Source organism: Chrysoperla carnea, chromosome 1 (genome assembly GCF_905475395.1).
Source record: "Chrysoperla carnea chromosome 1, inChrCarn1.1, whole genome shotgun sequence".
NCBI classification, from domain to species: domain Eukaryota; kingdom Metazoa; phylum Arthropoda; class Insecta; order Neuroptera; family Chrysopidae; genus Chrysoperla; species Chrysoperla carnea.
In genome coordinates this window covers 24,685,473-24,706,593 of record NC_058337.1, presented here as the reverse complement: position 1 = coordinate 24,706,593, position 21,121 = coordinate 24,685,473, and the positions used below count along the sequence as shown (strand labels likewise).

Sequence of the window (21,121 nt, the reverse complement as noted above, 5' to 3'; positions counted from 1 at the left end):
CCTATACCAAAACTTTGTTCGTAGGATCAATATTTTTAAGCGTTACAAACTAGGGGCTAAATTTATTACACCTTCATATATATCACATATATATAGGGTATAAAAATGTTCTTTCCTAAAAAACAAATAACTTTTGTTTGAAATATTTTTTCAGAAGTTATATGGATTCATCACAATTCCAGTTCTATTTATATACAGGGTGTCCTAGGAGTAGCGGACGCTCTCATTGCAACAGGTAGAAAATAAATATCTAAGACGAAAGGTTCTCTTCCATCTTTTGATTCGATGCACGGATAATTAGCGCTGCAACGGCAAGGCTGTAGGAGGAGGGACTTAAGTATATACAAGATATATAAACAATTAACTCGGTTAGTTTTCACCTTCGCTTGTTTAATATTGTAAACAGTTGATGACGGATAACTCTGATTCAGATTAAATAGATAAATAAGTATTTAAATGCATTCTGCACACGATTATAAACAATCCAGTGTGATGATATTAGCTTCTCCCACACATACCTTAAAAATACAAACCGGTTGTTGATCCACCATTCTCTGGGCCACTCTCAACAACATAGATATTATTTAAAATGCTATTAACGTCATATTATATGTATTATTACAAACGTTATTTATGTCCAATGAATTTTTTATATTTGAAAAGTGATTTTTTTTTTAAATATTTATTTTTAGAGAATGTAGGCGAAATACAAGGACCTATAAATATTTCCGTTAGAGTTGTTGTTTGTTAAATTATTTGTCTGATACTGATAAATTAATATATAATTTAAGTAAGGTGGGCAGAAGCAGACATATTGTGATATTTTTCAATCCATTTTTATTTAAAAGAAATTACCGTAAGTAACATATAATAAACGAGTTCTAAAATAAAAATGATTAAATAAATTCTGTTATTCGTGTGTTTTATTAAATTTTTTTGCAAATTCGAAAGTTGTGGGTATTTATTTTTTTATACACCTTCTAAATACTTTTGCGTTTGTATCAATAAAACTATATAAATTGGGAATATGGTCAAAGGCGTTAAAACTATCATTTCCGAACTGAAAAATTTTAATTTATATAATTGAAAGTTTTTGTTGAATTTTTTATTTAATTTTACATAAAGAATGAAAATTAAGTTTAACAAGTGAAAACAAACAATTAACTGAGATAACTGTTGAAATACTCTGCTGTAGAGAAAGTGAGTTGGCCTCAGTGGGTTACGTGATAGTTGTATAATACAAACATAGATGACATTATTACGGCTGAATGCTTTTAAATTTTTTAATTATGAATAACTAATTAAATACTTATTAATTATTGAAATGGAGCAATTGTATATTCTGAAATAGCATTTCAAGCATAATAGCATTTTCTGATAACTTGATTATGGTTACTAAAATTTAATTTTTTCATAATGAAAACGTGGTAATTTTTACTGGAAACTAATGTTCAATTAGATTTTGTAATTAAAGAAAGTGTGAGCTGAGTAATCGGTTGATGTTTTTCAAATTCCTTATACAGTAATTTTTTATAAATACAATACATTTTAAAGAAGATATATAAAGGGGATAAATTACGAAACTCATTAAAAACAATGAAAAATTTAATAGTGATTATTTTCTCTAATTTAATGGCTATTGTATTTTCTTACAAATTTGCTGATCTATGGAGGTGGTTACTACCGCCCCTTTTTTATGTATGTATATATAGATAATAACATGGTATATATTTAATCATTTTGTATATAAACGTTTAAAAAAAGCATTATTTAAAAAATTAAGACGACTAATTAAATTAACAATTTATAATTTTTTACACATAAAAAAAAACCAACCAATTTTTTAGACAAAGAGTTAACTACAAGATATTTTCATCAAATTAAAACGAATAAAAAAATTGTTAAATTTTTAGAATCGAAAAATTTATGAAATTATACTCTTAAATTAAATATTTTATCATATAGTGCTGTGTCTGTTAGTACACGTTAGCGATCATGGAATTCCATTGCTGTCGATTATGTGTAATGTGTTTTCCATTTAAAATTAAATTCGATGGAGTGTTGTTTTATCATATGACCCACGAACGGCCTTATAAAAACACTTTTTATTTTAACCGAATTTCAGGTTTTATTCGGATAGAAAACAAATATTTAAATTTTATTCAATGTAACATTTTTAGTTATACTTCAAGTTTTTTTAATTTTAAAATATGGAAATAAAACCTACAAAGTATTACATTCGCATCAAGGACTAATATTGTTATTGAATAGACAAATATATGATCTCATAATTTGTCTCAAAAACTTTATAGTTATGAGTTAGCTTTCAAGTAATTAAATTTAAAAAAAAAAGTAAATAAAAACATATGGTAAATGATGAATCACTCACCTTGGCTATGCATGGAACCAGGTGGGGTGGACAATGATGTTGTTCGTGTATCACTTTCTTCATCTTTCTTTTTAATTGCCTAAAGAAAACAAAAAACATAAATAATATAAAAATTTAATTTTTTCAATAACATTAAAAAAAAATAAAAAAAACAAACAAATTGATTAAAAATATTAAAAAATGATGTACGATGCAACCTAAATACCAACTGTTTATGTTAAAAACGTGAAGCATATTTTTGAATGATGGATTAATTGTGTATTTACCGATTTATCGACCAACGAAACAGTTTCACACGAGTCAACGTGACACTTAACTTTTTTGAATATTCGCGATTTGATTCATCGTTAATCTGTTTCGAAAAGATAATCAGTCAAAAAAGAATTCTATTTATTAGCGTGCAACATAATTTTTCGGGTTTAACACGACACTAATGCACCATTGCATATAACAGCAATTGTGACAGAACTTAAGCCCAAAAATGCTCTCCGAATTTGTCTGATTTTTTTGTTCCCGAAATTAAAATTATTACATTCTTTGAAGGAACTGACTCTTAAAATCATTGTCGTCGTTGACTCTTAAAATCATTGCCTGACGTCATATGGAACCTATTTTAAAGGCTATAAAATAATTTTTGAAGATTCACCAAAAAGATAATTAATTAGATTAAAATCGATTGACTAATTTCGCCCAGTAAATAAGGAACTTTTCAAATATTTAAAGCATATTTGATACCGAATTTTGTTCCAATCATTAAAAAAATTTTGGATTCAAGAGCGAGTACAGATAAATTGATGTCATAAAACATGCGTCAAAATGACGGACACTGTAAATCGGTTACATAATTGATCCTTTCCATCTGTTTTAAAATGCGTGAAATAAAAGCAAAAATAGAATGATTCCCAAACCAATAAATCCTTCAATAAAATGAAATCAAATGAAAAAAATGCACATGTAATTAAATAAAAGAGAATGGGTTTTTATTTTGTTGTGTTTATGCGAAATATAAAATGAGCGTAAAATAACTAACGTTGTTAAAGCATAAATTATCGCACACTAATCAGCCTGGATATTAATTCAACCTATTATACCTGATTGTAAACCGTTTAATAGGCAGGCAAAATCTTTGAATCTTTGGCTGTGGGAGCCAATAAAATCAAATACGCAACTGGCTGCATATTCTATCTACCAAGCCAATTAATAATATGGCTCCATAGCCCAAGTCTCTTGAGATTTAACTAATGTACGTAGAGATAATTTATTTATTTATATAATGCTACTTAAAAGCATTGTATAACTTAAAAGTACTTAGTACTTAAAAGCATATGAGCGGGCGGGAATAAAGCTAAAGAATGGCTTCTTTCATTTGGGTAATCTAGACCTAGAGGTTTTACTTGAAGTAAGTGAAACCATTTTACGGGTTGGGGATATCACTTTAATCGCACCTTATCCTCGATTTCGAAATCACTTTTCTTCCGATTGACATCAAATTTTGTACACATATTCCTTATTATGATTGAAATTTTCCAAAGAGATTTATGGCGTTTTGATGCCATTTGCGAGATATCGTCCTTGAAAATTGAAAAAAAATTATTTTTTCGCAATTTTAAGCAAGCAATGCCAAAAAAATGTCTGAAACGACTAACATTTTCAACTTTTAAACTTTGATAAAAATGTTAAAGACTTCCATCTTGGACATTTTTAGTGTAACACCGAAATCATTTTGTCAACAGAGTGCTTAAAAATTTTTCAAATTTGTTTATCATTCAAAAACTACAAGTGTATCACATATCGACGAGAAGGAAATTATCTGTTATTTCGGATTATCACTTTGTCTCTAAGCAACCAGAAAATTTGAACAACTAAGTAATAGTTTTAGACGTTCTAGTAGAATCCACGGGCAATGATAAACAAACTTCGTTCTAATAGTGGATCGTGGGATTGCGGTTTTGACAAGCGATACTAGATGCATAAAATAGGTACCTGAAGTTTAATCAGGCTGATACCTAAAGTTTCATCAGGCTGGCTGCCATTCTTATTACGTATTGTTTCTTGATTGTACCTCATCTATACAGAACTATTTACAAATTAAGAATGAAAATTCCAATGACGATTCAGCGAATAAAAGAACAATCGTAACTTTTTGAGCTCCAATATATTCACAAGTCATTTAAACATATACACCGAGATTTTTGCAAATATGATATAAACGATTAATTTTCTCCGCGCAAACAAAGTTATTATTATTTTTTTATCATGAAATTTTTCTGATCAATGAAGATAAAAATTAAAACAAACATTAAAGCAATAAACGAAAAAAAGAAAAAAAAGATTTTATATACAAAGAAAAAGCAAGAAAAAAATGATTGGAATAGAGTGGGGGTAGAGAGACACCTGTGCAATAATTGAAGCAACTTTATCTTTATCCAATTGTGCTGGATTGATTCGTTTATTCTTTAGATGATGTGGTGTATCGCGTCGATGTAATCTGTTTGGCCGTGTATTTTCATCGGCATGAGCATCTGCAGCAGCAGCAGCACCTTCCGCTGCGGCCCCTGATGATCCGGACATTTTAAATCCAACATGACGACGCGACCCATCCTGCCAATCAACAAACCCCCGAAATATCAGAAAAAACACATGCAAATTGCCCAAGACAAAAAAGACACATGTAAATAAATTCGCACCATATCACACACATTTCACACAATCGGAAAGTTTTGTTTTTATTACATGCGCGTTATTATTTTTATACAGATTTTCCAAGCCAATTGGTTTTTCTTGTATATGTACATATTTATTTATTTTAGATAGAGAAAAAAAAGTTGATTAATTTGATTTGAATAGTAGATTTTACCTCGTTTTCGGGATTATCGGATTCAATTTCAGATTTATCTTCATCGTGGTCATTACTCTCTGGTTGGGAATGTTCATTCACGTCAGTGCTATCATAACCGTTACCATTTACATTTGTAATTAATGTTGTCGTCGTAGTAATTGTTGTTACAGGATTTCCTGCTATATTATTTGTTTGTTTAATTGTTGTGATTTTATTTGGCACCTAAAACCAAAAATTAAAATATTTTAGAAAGACATAACAGAAATACACTCTTAAATTGTTCTATTTTCGGCGGTGATGACACTTAACCTAGCGATAATTCTCATGTTTCCAAAGAATTCTAGAATTAGCGGAGTTTTCTAGAACTAGCAATAATTTTAGAGGTAATATCAGCTGGAGTTATTTTCTGTATGAATGCGTATTTTATTTTAAACATCCGAAAATATGTTAAAAATCAAATAAATTCAATATACTCGCCGAATTTACTTGACACAAAACAAACGTAAGGAACAATCTTTAATCGGAAAATGTAACGTATATATTTAAACTAAAAAACTCAAAATAATTCACTATTAATTTTAACTGCATTTACACTTGATCGCTCTGGCTCGCGACAAGCTACGTGCATTTCGCTCGACAGTAGTCAATATATTAATTTAAAAAAATTTGACGTCGACAATACAAAATTTTCCATATGATAACATTAATTGTACTCTCGAATTTGAAGAATTCGAATTTTCCGAATATCAATCAAAATTAATATTTTTTAAGTTTCCGATTGATGAAAAAACATGCATGTTTTCTTTCGTTTGCGCATTTAAACGCCAAGAAATCGCAGTATTACTAAAAACTCTTAAATTGAAAACTCACCACTTCTAATTTATTTTCACCAATATTATTTGCTAATTCTATTGTTGTATCAGACATTGTCACATCACCGCCACCAGTTCCATCACCAACAGTCACATTTGATTTATCCAAATCTGAATCGTCAGTCGATGCTTGTTTACTGCCTTTATTAAATAATTTATGTGCTTTCGCTTTTAATTCTTTTGGATGTGGTGTATTTTGTCGTACAAATGGTGTCTAAAAGAAAATAATAATAAAATTTAAATACTATAGTTCAGATTTTATAAATTAATTAAGAATTATATTAAATTATATAAATGGTATAATAAATTGTTCATAAATTTATTTTCGGTGTGTGATAAATTAATTGAATTAATATTCTTTTATTAAAGCCTTTTGTTGCAATAAATAATGTAATTTAAGCTTGCAGTTTAGAAATACGTCAATATTTAATGTATGCGCGTTTAAAGTTCTTTGTAAACAATGCATATTTTTTTTATATTTTGTATGAAAATAATTTTTGACGATTCTTCAATTTCAAAAACGTTTAGATAATTCCATACAAAGCAATTAAATATTATTCATTTGATTCTTCTCATTTATTAATTTGCAATATATTAGACCACAGTACGTATTAGTAATGGCTTTTATTTATTACCATACTTGAAAACTTTAAATAAACATTTTCTGAGTCCGCAGTATATTTAATAATTTTTTCAAATAAAAAACTCGTCATGAAATCATTTACAAAATTTAAAAAAATATCACGGTGAACTTTTATGGCGTATTACGTAATTTGTATATTTAATAAAAATTTTCAAATTATATTTAATAAAAATACATATATTTTCAACTTAAAAATTTTTTTATACAAATTATATTTGTTAATTGCCAACAAAATAAGTAATACATTTGAAATAATGATGATTCGGATTCTTTTTGGCGAAACTTACTTTTTATAATAGAAATATAAAAATGAATAAATGTACGTTTATAGCACAGCTCTTTACAAACAAGCTGGATTATTTAGTAGCATTAAATAGATTTTGAGCGTATTTTCAAAGTTAATTTTCTTTTAGTGAATAGTTATATCACATTTTTTTATCTTTTTGACATTTTGAAATTTAATTAAAAAGTAATATTTAAAAAATGCATGCAAAATTTCTGGACGATCAAGATTTTTTTGTGTAATTTTTAGATGAGTGCAGCTCAAATCCGAGAGCGGTTGACTACGTTGTGAAATAAGTTCATAAAACAAAACATATTAGATTTAACTATAATTTTTTAGTGACATATTTTGATAATCAAGATAACATAAAACAATATATAAAAATCATAATAAATACAAAAACATAAAAAATGCATTACTTTCATTCCATGAGCAAGGTATTTTATGAATTTAACGGTATCGCAAAATCGAATTAAATTATCGGACTTATTTCAATTTTCCCTAATTCTTCGACTATAACGATTTATGAAGAACTCCTTAAATAATGAATACAAAAATTACAAAATATTATATCTTCATTATTTGAAATAATAATTTTTCGATTATAATTTTTCTGTATACATAAACAGGTACGTATATAGGAGCACAAAACTGTAAATACCACCTATCTCTATCCAAAATTTTCAATTTTAATATTTTGACAGACTTTGATTTGTTTTTATATAAACAGAAAACAAAATATTGAATGATTTTCAATTTATTGAATAAAAATCAACTGTTTATGAATTATAAATAGTACATAAAACAATTTATTCCCGTAGCTAATAAATGGGAGAATTGTGTTGTATAAGAGTTCATATCAAATAAATTTTCTGGCTACGTGCCTGTTTTTGTATATAAAAAAATAAATAAATTGCATTTAATTAATAAAAATTACAAATAAACAATTGACGATGAAGGTAATAAAAAATATAGACTTCATATTATATGTTTACGATGATAATATAGATATATTCCATTTAAAAGTTTAATTTTTTTTAAGTGGGTAAAATGTTAAATGAGGTTAATTGCTCTTCATAAATTGATCATTTAATATTACTTGTGTGACAATTATTAAAAAAATATTTCTATTCGATCACTTTAGATATGTTAGTTCATTGTAAATATTCATACATTCAACAACTACCTACTTCGAACTTGTGTTTACAAATTATTAATATTTTCTAAGTAAAGTGTGTATGGAAATTTGATAATCATTTGAAAATTATATTTTATTAATTAGTATCTAAATAAAACAGTGTCGTGTTGAATACTATAAGATGGAGATTTTTCCGATCTCATTTTGTATTAAATTCTGAAATTTTGTACAGTGCAGAAAAGTATAATTTTGTATTTTAAAAGTATTTAAAAAATAATTCAGATTGGGACAAATATTAGTAAATTGCTATAAACAATACGAATATTTTCTAAATTTTCTTGGTTTAAAACGAATAGTAAATTATTCTAAAATTGTTTTTTTAAATGTTTTTTTTTTCGTTTATTATTACAAAAAATGCAATCATATCATCAGTTTTTACTTCCTCCATATCTTTACAATCGTTGGATTCAGGAAAACATTATTAAATTATTATTAAGTCTGTGTGTAAGTCTTGCTTATAAAAAAATTTGCTGATATATCGCGTTGTTTTTATAATATTTGGGGAAAAACATTTTACAATCTATTCTCATACATCTCTATATCCCTGTATATTTTGCGATTTACCTTAAACTTCTTAGAGAAGCTTACAAATTTTATGTGAAGTTTTTGTAATAATTTTAAGACCTCCTTCTAGCTAGGAGATAGGTCTATTGATCGCCTGATCCTGACAGTGTATCACGATTATTGAACAGCTGTCACAGTGGGAATGACTTGGAAACGATTCCTCATCTTCCCTGTTACTGCCAGCTTTTGCCATGAGGAGATGGACTCATTTAAATCAACCTTTCTTTGACGGCCTCTCTGACTTTATGTCCGTTGACGTCATAGCACTCCTAAGATCAATCTTCTGTACCATTTTATACACAAAAATAAATAGAAAATTAAAAAAAAAATTTATTTTTATAACTTTAAATATTTTAAACTAATGATAAATTATCCCCCTATCAACTTACGCAATATTGCTTAATAATCGAACGTTCCCTTAAGCTACCTATGTGCCAAAATTTCAAATACATTTATTTGAAAGAATGGTTTAAAACTATCGACTGGACTATTTTTTTAAATTAATCATAATTTGAAAGATTTATTACTTCTTTGGATGAGTTTGGTCAATCCATGAAATTAAAATTTTAATTATATAAGATAGCAAAAATCGAAATTATGGAAATACATTATACGAATAATTTTTTTTTTTTTTTTAAATTTGTATTTTTCTCATTTTCTTTTAACAATTAAATGCATCTAATTTATGTTTCAGGGAAAAAAATATGGAGTCTAATCACAATACGTGTGGTAAAGTTTTTAAAAACATAATACTTATTGACAATGGATAAAGAAGAAAAGTTTTGAGGAGTGGCAGTTTTCCATGACCATTAAAAGATGCATTATATTTATTAGTTGAATGCTTTCGAATTTTAATATGTTATAAATCAAGCAAATGCCAGGTAATTAAGGCTATTAAATACCTTATAAGGTCATAAAATATCGTTTATTATTAATTTGTTCATATATTATTATTTTATCTAAGTAAAAACTATCAATTTTCATTAATCAAATATAAAATTATAATTTTATTTTCATTCAATACTTTTCAAATAGATAATTTTTTTTTCAGGCTTTCAATCAACATCTCAGAAATGACACAAAGACAAATGCCGATTAAACAATATAATTTATTTTAAAATATAAGACAAATTAATTATACGGAAAATTATGTTTCGTAACTTTGGCAGGTATAGTGAGAAGGGTCGTCGAAATAAGATATAAGAATGCATTTTGCATGGAAGCCAAAATATGTATTAATCATTATAATCAATAACTTCAATAACATGAATATCGCTAAAAATGACGGACAAGATTAAAATTTTCAAGTATAAATTCCAAAAACGAGTCGTTTTCGCAATACAAACTGAGAAATAGTAAATGAGAAATAGTAGTAAAAATGGTTTTTCCTCGAATAAAAGCAATTTTTCCTTTTTCCTTCACTTTTCTAGCATTGAAAATATGCATTAAAATATGAAAAATGAATTAATCGTAATTTGGGAATGTATATATTCGAAGAAAAGAAAAATTTTTAACTCGCTTTAATAATTCATTTTTTGAAGGGAAGTATAGTCCGAATCTTTGGTTCATATAAACTTATTTTCATAAAGTAAAGAAAGTTGTTTAACTCGTTTTAAGCTCTTTTTCTTATACGGTACACCTTCTAAACGTTTTATGACAATCTTAATAAATTTGAAACGTATTTTTTTTCATTTACCGCGTCTATTTATAGACAACAGTATTTCCAGACCAAAATTGGCGTAAATTTTTTGTATCACAAAATGAACACCTTGAATAAAGAATGGCGTTTTTATCAAATTAGTCTTTGTCCGCCACTTTGCCTGTATAAATTTTGAGTATTCAATTGAAAAAGTAGCCAAAACTATTCCCGAGAAAAATAATTTTGAATAAACAATTTTAAATCTTTCTTTAAAATCCCCATCAACCGCCAAACAGATAAAAACCAGTGAAAATTAAAAAATTTGAAAAAAAAACCGACAAGTTTTTATTTGTAGCTCTCTCCAAACTGACCAAATTTTCTTGAAACATAGCTAAGAACGCTCTCAAACATTGTAACACCCCTTTTTTTGCATAGGGGGTTAATAATTATCTAGCTTTTCTTTATCTTTCAAACAAACTCACTATTTAGATTTTTTATTCCAAATTTTCTTTACAAAAAAATTTCTAATCCTTTTTCGATACTAAACACCCATTGTTGATTAAAAAAATAGTATAATAAATACATTTTTATGAATTTTGAATTATATTGCAACAATTGTGCACTGCATGTTAAAAATGCAGTGTATTACAGAACTGCACCACTTGCTAGTCGCAAAAATCGAATATATTTTTGATTGCATTGTTTACAATGAACCTAAGTTACGTAAAAAATTTGTTTAGATATTCAAATTTGTGTTTATTAATTTTACGAAAAACAAAATTGTACACAAAAATATTATTAATAAAAAATAAAAATAAAATTATAAAAAAACAAAATCATTTATTATTATTAATTATTTTAAAAACCAACTTAATCTAAGACGTCCGTAACGGTTGTTAAAATTGCATACGCATCAAAATCTGGTAAACATTCGCAACATAACCACGATTTAATGCGTGCAAATAAACGTTGAAAATGACTTCGATTATAATCATTATGATCGTAGTAATAAATTCTCACCTCCTTGCCATTTTGATCTAAATCATCGGTGAATTTAACAGAATGTGTTCTGGATGCTTCACGTTCTTCCCAACCATCATCGTCGTCATCCTCGTCCGCACCATTTATACCACCCAATGTATGACCACGCATATTTGTTGTATTATCTATTGAAGAATTAACAACAATTGATGAAGGTTCAATAACACCATTAACTGTACCCAAATTATCGTCACATCGATACAAACGACCATTATTATCATAGTGCATAACATTTTTGTCTGAATAGAGAAAAAGAAGAGAAACACAATGGACATAACACAGATGAGTATGAAATAGAAAATGCATGCAATGATTTTAAGGAATAATATCTGTTTGGAGTTAAAAAATGATGTTTCTAATCGCAGAAAAATCAGTTAATTTCGATTAATTTTCCGATCCGATTCACCTTTAGGTTCATTGTCTACTAAAGTGCACAAAATTAATAAGACAGGTGTAAAAGTAGTCACAAAAAAACCCTCCCACGTCTTTCAAACAGATACTATCCCTTCGGTGAAAAGCTTTTTATATTACAGAACTTGAATGGCAATAACTGAATCACTAAGAGGGCTCAATTTAATATTAAAATGTAATGAATCTGATATTCAATTATTCTGATTAAATGATATTTCACATCCATTCAAAATTTTGATTTCCAATTCATTTTCATTTATCAGGAGTTGAATTTTCGAATGATTCTGATTTATTCCAGTGGAAAAGATTTTGAAGTATTTTATTAGGATTTATTAATACAATAATAAAAATTTTACAAAACTGGCCCCAGAACAATAAATATATGACAAAATAAATGAACAAGAAATAGCTCTTTCTCATTAATATTGATAAATCTTCTTGATATGAATTCTGAATTTATTTCTTTACTAAGTTATTAATTAATTAGTTCGTATTAATTATTATATATATTTTTTAATTACTTAGTTATCTAAACCTCATGGAAAAACTAACAAAAGATTAAACCCTTTTAGAATCGGTGTTTTATATGAGAAAAATTTAAATACAAAAATATATTTTTTATTCCAAAAATATCCGTAATACTAAATTTTCAACAAAGTTTCGAGCTTCTAGATGAATAAAATAATGAACAGTTCTGTCTAAGTAGAATAAAATAAAACTCTTTTTATATATAAGAGGTTAAATATTGCATAAGGGCATATCAAATATTTTAAATTAACAAGCACAATGTACAAAAGAACGAACATGTTTAGTGAAAAATTGTGCAAAATGAAAGAAAAGCTGTGAGCTTTGTGCATTCTAGTTAAAAATTGTGCACACCATTCAAATTGATATATACAAAAACAAAAACATTTGCAAAAATTTCAAGTTTAGTTTCCACAAAAATATTAAATTGAACCTAGAAAAATGTTCCGCACGGAGTCTAAAATTTCTTTTACTTTAAACTCAATTATTTCTTTATCAATGCCTAAAAAACGTCACTTAAAGTAGTACGAGCGCCAAGAAAAGTTTAGACTTGTGCTTGAAATTATTTGTGCCTTATTTTCAACTTTGATGATGAATTTTGTCATAACTTCATGAATGTAGACGAAAAATAAGAATAAAATTTCCGATATTTCCTTGGTTTTCGAAATATCGAAAGCTAAATAATTAAACAAAATTTTCGATATTTTGAAAATTACTCCATATTGAAAAAATCTTACTTTTTGTCTTATATTGTCAAGTTATAACATAATTCACCAACAAAATTGAAAATATAAACTTTTTTAAATTTCCACCGACTAGTTTAGGAGAAATCTATGAAAACATATCATCCGTCTACAGTTTTACCATAAAACCAATGTTAAATATGCATAATTTTGAAGTCATTTATTTATTTAAATAATCGAACAAACCCCCTAAAAGGGGGCCAAAACCAGCTCGTACATCCTTAATTATTTAAACATTTTAAACTAGATATGATATTTTCTATTTGAAATTTTCTCCTAGCTTAAGTCTAGACCAAGAAGAATTTCTTCTTGGATTCTGGAACACGGTTTAAAAATTTTGTCTCTTTTTTGAGCTATTTTGTTGACTATGTGGAAATGGGCTATATTAATTTAAGAGGTCAATAGAAAGGAAAGAAAAAATAACTATGCACGTAGTTAATAGTTTGCGCAGAAATTAAAGAAGTAACATTTTTTATATCAAAATGAATTTTACATAAAAATGTGGAAACTAAACTTGAAAATAAATAACTATCAACAGTTAATAATTAAAATATCTTACCAAGTGGATTATCTGGATTATATTCAAGTTGTGGTAATAGAAAGCATGTTAATACTTGTTTACCAGATTCTTCGTCAGTATCCGTTTGAAATGTAAGCATTGGTTGTGCTTGATTCTCAGACAACCAAACCGCTTTTAAATTTAAATTAACTAATGTATATGGTAAATATTGTAAACGATTACCAGATACATCTAATACATGTAAATTTGTACAATTACCAACTTCTGATGGTAAATAACGTAATTTATTATCACGTAATGATAATACACCTAAATGTGATAAATTACCAACTTCTTCTGGTAATGATTGTAAACTATTTCGATCAACATTTAAATTTGTTAATTTTGTTAAATTACCAATTGATAATGGTAATTCAAGTAAAAAATTTTCTGTTAATATTAATTCTTGAAGATTTTCACACCTAAAATAAAATAAAATATTAACAATAAAAATAATAATTTTACTCAAGAAAATTAACTCAGGGCCACTAAATTAGTTCCTGTGATTAAAAATGATCTTTTAACGAATTTTTAGTTCAATATCCAAGAGCGAGACATCCACAAATCATACATTTCCAGAATAAAAATAGAACACAAATATTTTCGGTATCCATAGTTGAATAATTCAAAAATTCCTTGCCCAAAATTAGTACTTTTAAATTGCATTGAAAGAAAGTAGAACAAAAATTTTACAAATAACGAGCATGAAAAATCGTAATACTAAATGTGACTCAAGATATTACGATCACATGTGTCATTTTTTGAAATAATTCGAATAGTATAATAAAATTATATTCTGACTTTTCTCTTTTTAGGTTTTCAGGTCCATTACTGGAAAATCAGGTCTTACAGATTTTCCAGTAATGTGACCATCATATCATTATGATGAAAATTGATAAACAGATGTATAAATTTTGGAATATCGAATTATTTTAGATTTTTTAAAGTTTTTTTTAAATTACCCATACTTTACATGCTTTCCAGTGACAACCCATATCTAGGAGCTGATTTTTGATTTGGCAGCTGAGGCTGACGAAAAGCTTTATGACGAAGCAACAAATTTGTTTGATTTTTTTCAAAAAATCATTGCTTAATTCGCAAATTTTATCCTAGAGTTTAAGAACACTGGATGTTTCAGACTGACGCTTGTGTACAAGCGACCAACCCAGAGATGATGAGTTTTTTAATTTGCGATACAGAAATATTAACTGAGTTGTATAAAATTATGATAAAGCAACGCTATTTACTATGAAAAAAATCATAATTTCATACAAAATAGTGGACAATTCTGTATCACAGATAATTAAACTACCTCCTGTGGGTCTTATATACTCTAGCCTCAATCTAATTAATAAAAATCGCTGTTTATTGTGTTTTATAGTCTGACTAGAATGTCACAGATATTCAAAATAATGCCCGAAAGTGTGCGTCACAATCGATTTATCGAAGGAAATATTCTAGTAGCGCATAATTTTCTTACCGAATCTACGAATAAAATTATAAAATAAAAATCATTATACTTACTTTCCAATATTAGGATTGAGCATTGTTAATCTATTTTGGTCCACTTTAAGTATTGTGAGCTTTTTTAAGTCACCGAGGCCATCTGGTAATGATTCAATAACATTTTGTGATAAATGCAAATCAGTTAAATTTATTAAACCACCAATTTCCTCTGGTAAATCTTCTAAACGATTTTCAGATATATCTAAACATGTTAACTTCTTCAAGTTACCAATTTCACCAGGTAAATGTTGTAATTGATTATGATCTAACCATAATTCTAACAATGATGGTAAATTTCCTATGTGATTTGGCTAAAAAAAACAAAATGCATTCAAAATGACTTTTTAACTAATTTTCGATTAATCTGATGGCAATATTTAAGTAAACATGCAAATCCGTTTTTAACAATACCGTTTGAATGATATTCATTAGTGATGTGGCGAATATTCGCATATTTTTTAACATTCAACATTCATTTTTACAAGAAACAATCCGAATGTTTTTGGCAAAAAAATGAAATTATATACCGATATGTAATGAAAAAACAATTAATAATAATTTGCAAAATAAGTCTAAGGTTCAATAATCTGGCTCATACTCATATTTATATATCACTTTTTAATCACAGTTAATAGGCAATTATAGCAAACTAACCTCAAATCAAAACAAATTGAAGTTTGCTTTGAATGGACTTATACAGTGTGTTTTAATGGAATTATACGATGGACTCTTTTACGCTAATGAAGAATTACATGTATTAGGTTAGGTTAGGTTAGGTCGCCCTATTAGCTCAGTTGGTTAAGTCGTAAACAAGTCCGACCGCGGTATGCTTAGGGTAGCGGATTCGATTCCCGCCGTCGCAACAAAATTAATTTAATTAATAGTTGTGATGGGCTGGTGTAGTGCATGATATATGCATGGAGGAGATGCACTCAGCCTCTGAAATTGAAGAGCTGATAAATAAAATTATCAGCGGAAAGGTGGTAGAACACATATGGTATCACAATGGGCTCTATAGACCCTCGTGGACAGCCAATATAACCTAACCTAAACTACATGTATTAAGTTAATATATAAATATTTACGAGCGCTTCATTTAAAAGCAATCGCGATGTACAAAATTCAAAATTCGTCCCATCACTAATATTCATATTGGAATATTTTTAAAGCCATTCTTGAGGTATTACTCAAATCGATTAAAGAAATACTTAATAAAAGTAAACTTTGCATAAAATTTAAGTTTTTATATTTCACATATTTTTAAGTATTTATATTTCAATTTGCATGACATCTGTGAACGAATTACTAAGACAATGTATATTTATATGTTGACAGATCGATGTAGTGACGTCATATCATATGATTTGATGTTTTACGAATAATTTTGAATAGACGTATTTTCTATATGCATTAAAAAAAATAATTTTGCATATATTTTGTTTTGAGCTTCTACTACGTTAATCTGAAAGTTCAACATTTACAATTAAAAAAGATAAAGTTTTCTAAATGAAATTCTTAATTTAATCATCCCAAAATTTGGATGATCTCTTTTTAAGTTTGTTTCCATAACTAATTAGATATTGCCACAAAAAATAATTTGATTGATAGATAATACGTACCAGTACTTCGATTTCATTGTCACCAAGATCTAATCGTTCCAAGTTAGATAATTGTGATAATGATTCCGGTAATACTTTTAATAAATTTTCTCTCAGCTCCAGTGATTGCAGTGATGATAAACTATTGTTGCAAAAGAAAAATTGATTAAATTCATAAATGTATACACAGATAAATTAAATAAATATGATTAAAAATAAACTAACTACGACATTTTAGCTTTAACGCAGAAGGATGTGATTGTAATGGATTTGAATATATAAATTGAAAATTTCCAAAATATCAGAATTTTTAAACAGAAAAATGTATAAATAGAACTTCTAAATTAGTGTTTGTATGCGTGAGTATACGTGCGTATACGTATGTGTGAATATTTTTTTCTGTAGGATATTTAGCGAACGAAAAACAATCGACATCGCATTGAGCTGATTTATTCGTAATAACGTTGAAATTGTTGAAAAGGTAAGCAAAGCAGCGCGATCAAAACGAAGAGCGAAAATTGTAATTCTTATGATGCGCCGTTATTTGTTTTTCCTGTATCTTTATTATTTGTGCTTTTTAAATTATAATTGTAAAGACGGCTTCGTGTAAACAGACAGGGTGGCAGTTTTCCCTAATTATAGCAAAAATTCTCTGATTATTTCTGAAGTCTTATAATAATGCTAAGAATATAGAAATACTCCAATTCAATTGAAATTGAATAAATAAATTCCAAATATCGTAAAGAATTAGGTCTACAAAGTTCAAAGTCCCATCTCAGAGGCATATAATGTATTTTTTTGCAATTTTTCCTGACCAAGCCCTAAATTCCCTAAATTTTCCGATGGTCTTTCCATCATCTCAAAATGATCTGACTTTTCCAGACCGAACGCTATCCTAAGAGCTGGGTTGTTTATATTTAAATTAAAATAACCAATACGAAATAAAAATGCTTTTTATATATATCTGAGTTGTAAGCGTCAATTTTTTACAAATTTTAATTAATCAAAAATTGTCAATTTAATTGAATTTTCATTTAAAAAAGGAATTGTTACAAGTAGGAAAATATTGTAGGAATACGACTGAATGGCAAAGTAGTAAATAGTGGTATTTATTACTCGTTAATAGTAAATGGAAAAAAAGAAAACAATTTTTTGCATTTTCACATCTTACAACACCAACGAGAGATGTTTTTAGTAAGTGAACGCGTTTTTGTTCTATATGTAGTGTTTTGAATTTACTGCTACTGAAGTACACTTATAAAAAACACTTAAGAATTTATTCTTATAAGTGCTCGTACACTACTAATTTGAAAACTACTACATTTTGAATAGTTATTTTTTATAATAGATAAAACTAAGAAATGTTTATTTCTTTTTTGAAAATATGTATGAATCAGAATTCTGATTTATTGTAATCCAATTTTAATAATCTGTCATTTGCCAATTCGACAAGGTTTCAAAATTGGTAGACCCGCAAATTAAATCTATTTGAGTTCTGATGTATTGTCATCCAATTTTGATAATCCGTCATTTGCCAGTTCGACAAGTTTACAAGTTTGGTAGAATGACAAGCTAAATCTATTGAGAATCTAAACTGTTATTACCATGTTAGAAATTCTAGTTTCTCTAAAGTTAGAAAATCCAAATAACTGTGCTTGTAGTCAGTTATTTTAAAGTAATTATTCAATATTTAATAAAAGTTGAAAATTATGTAAAATTAACGCTAGAATGAAACTCGATTTTTTGTAAATTTGAACGCTTATGAACATGTACCTTTTGTAAAATTTCTTGGAAGTGATTAATTAAAACATTCAACTTTAAGAACTCAATATATACGAAGTAACAAGAAGTATGCCAGGATAGCAGAATATTTAGATACATTAAAATATACTTATAAACCACAAACAAAGTTGGGTAAAATGTCAAACGGAGCAACGGGTCGATGTAATTGTAAACAAAGAGTTGGTTGAAAGATCGAGGAAGTAACTTTTTACCTCGGGAAAAATATTTAATTCGCTGGATTATGATTCATACTCAGCTACACTCAGTGGCGGATTAGCATTCAGCGGAGTAGAAACTGCCTAGGGGTTCCGCAATGGCTAGGGCCTCGGGGAAAAGGAAAAGTCAACAGAGAACAGAGTAAATTTGTAGGAGAAGGGCGCCAAATTGATTTATGAAAAAAAGGGAAAAAAGACAAATTTGTACAGAAGACCGCCGCATAAGGGAGTGTCAAGGTGATTAACGAAGACAAAAAAAACGGCACCGGCTGTAGGCCTCTACGATTGTATTGCCGATGAAGCATGAATTAATCCGGACCTGGCCATACTTAAATTTCAATTCGCTTTCAAAATGCGCGATTGTTTCCTTTTCTTCTCCTCAAATAATCGTTCAAATAGGATTTCTCTCTTTAATGTTACATTTTTTAACATTTTGACATATTGAACGTCCTGAATGCCAGAGACGTTTTTATATATTCATTTTGAAACTTCTGAACTTAATTTTAAACGTCTTGAATGTGACAGGAAAAATAGTAAAAAATATTAAACCAAAATCAGCTGAATTTCGAATAAATGATAAGATAAGTATAAGGATAAGATTTTCATATTTTATTAGGTGAGTATGATTTCATTGTTACGTTTAAAGTCTTTTGGAATTGACTGTATTTTTTTTTCTCTAGTAATTTTAGTGATTTATTAAATTTGTAAAAAACAAGACACATATTTTTGGTACACAATATATAAATACTAATATAATATTTTATAATATGGTGGGACAGGGAATTATTCGATTTTGAAAATGCTGTAAAACAAAAAACCATCAATTTTAGCATTTTTTTTAACATCTTAAAATTACATAAATTACATTTCTAAATAAGTGAAAAATTGTATTTTTAACTAATTAAATTGTTTAAGTTATAAAATAGTAGGATCTAACAATTTTTGATTTTTTCTTGTCAGTTTACCTGAAAAGAAAAGTATCAGGAGGGAGGAAAAATGTACCAGAATAACCGATCACCAACAGTTGAATCTTTGGAAGAACGGAATTGACAATAGGTGGGTCAAATCTTGCGGAATATGATGAATAAATTCGTCTGGAAATATGTGTTTGCCTGAATAAACGTCATCTTACTGGAATTATTTTTTGAACTAAGTTAGGTTTAGTTATTTTTTTGGAAGACTGTTTTATGTTTAACAAATCTAAATATTTCACAATGTAAGTTGTTAAAAATACAAATTATTTAATTAAGTTAAATATACAAATTATAATACACTTGAAAATTCAATTTAATGATAAAAAATAGTTTAGTAAAATTGATGGGTTTTTCAGCGTTTTGAAAATCGCATAATTCTGTGCCCCATCTTGTATAAGCTATGCCTAATTGAAACTTTATAATTACATGTAAAATAATATTTATAAAATTAAATTAAATATTAATTGCAACAAGATACAATTTTAAAATAATATTTAGTAAAATAAACTAATTATAATGTAAAACATAACATACCTTCCGAAATCACTCGGTAAACTGGTAAGGGACATATCGTTAAGCCCGAGCACAGTAAGGTTTTTAAGTTGTACAAATCCCGGTGGAAGACGTGGTATGGGATTACTACTGAAATCTGCAACTTGTAATAATTGAAGATTTTTGATGTTCTCTGGTATATCCGGAATGTCTGCAATTAAAAAAGAAAATATTATTTTATATAAAATATAATTTTTAATTAGAATATTTTTTTGTTCATATTAAAAATTATGAAAAGGCAGGAAAAAATTCATTTTTATTTATTTTTTCTTTAAATAAAGACTTATAAAATATCTAGGGTATTACATAATATTTCTCTTTGAGGTAAAGTAAGTATAAATTAATAGTCCTTTTTAAGATCCGTAGATAAAGAACAACTGAAATTGCTAAACACTGTTTAAATGAAATTGTATGGTCATTAGAGCGAACTATGAACTTATAATGAAATTATTATTATTATTATTATTTATTTTATTTAACTCGAAAACTTTTGTAATGAAACTACATTCATAAAGAAATAAAAAATCTGCTATTCTTTTTCTCTATCTTTTGGAGGAATTATAAATAGTGCAGTCTATAAAGGTATAAAAGCTAACTTTTGTGTCGTGTTTTATGTTATCGGGAGTCAAAAGGGAGCTTAGAGCTAAAAATTGAATTTTCCGGTCGTCATATAGAAATTTAACATTTTTAATGACTAGATTCGGGTTCAGCGACCTTGAAAACCTCCAAGACAACATCGTTTTCATAATATATTAATTTTAACTGTGTTTTATAATATCGGTGGTCAA

The 21,121-nt window shown here is 27.5% G+C and overlaps 1 protein-coding gene across 7 annotated transcripts in view; it reads right to left on the bottom strand.

Annotated features, from left to right (window-relative positions):
- The window catches only part of LOC123305000 (protein lap4), a 236,780-nt gene that overhangs the window by 45,400 nt on the left and 170,259 nt on the right, over nucleotides 1-21,121 (bottom strand). For 6 of the 7 annotated variants that reach the window (XM_044886588.1, XM_044886589.1, XM_044886584.1 and 3 more), the window contains exons 3-11: nucleotides 20,316-20,484; nucleotides 16,832-16,952; nucleotides 15,231-15,523; nucleotides 13,707-14,128; nucleotides 11,448-11,593; nucleotides 6,099-6,314; nucleotides 5,247-5,450; nucleotides 4,784-4,990; nucleotides 2,390-2,468 (exon numbers count right to left, since the gene is read on the bottom strand). In XM_044886588.1, coding sequence (XP_044742523.1) covers nucleotides 2,390-2,468; nucleotides 4,784-4,990; nucleotides 5,247-5,450; nucleotides 6,099-6,314; nucleotides 11,448-11,593; nucleotides 13,707-14,128; nucleotides 15,231-15,523; nucleotides 16,832-16,952; nucleotides 20,316-20,484 — 1,857 coding nt within the window. The remainder of the gene's footprint in view (nucleotides 1-2,389; nucleotides 2,469-4,783; nucleotides 4,991-5,246; nucleotides 5,451-6,098; nucleotides 6,315-11,447; nucleotides 11,594-13,706; nucleotides 14,129-15,230; nucleotides 15,524-16,831; nucleotides 16,953-20,315; nucleotides 20,485-21,121) is intronic. The other variant, XM_044886586.1, reaches the window with a different exon arrangement.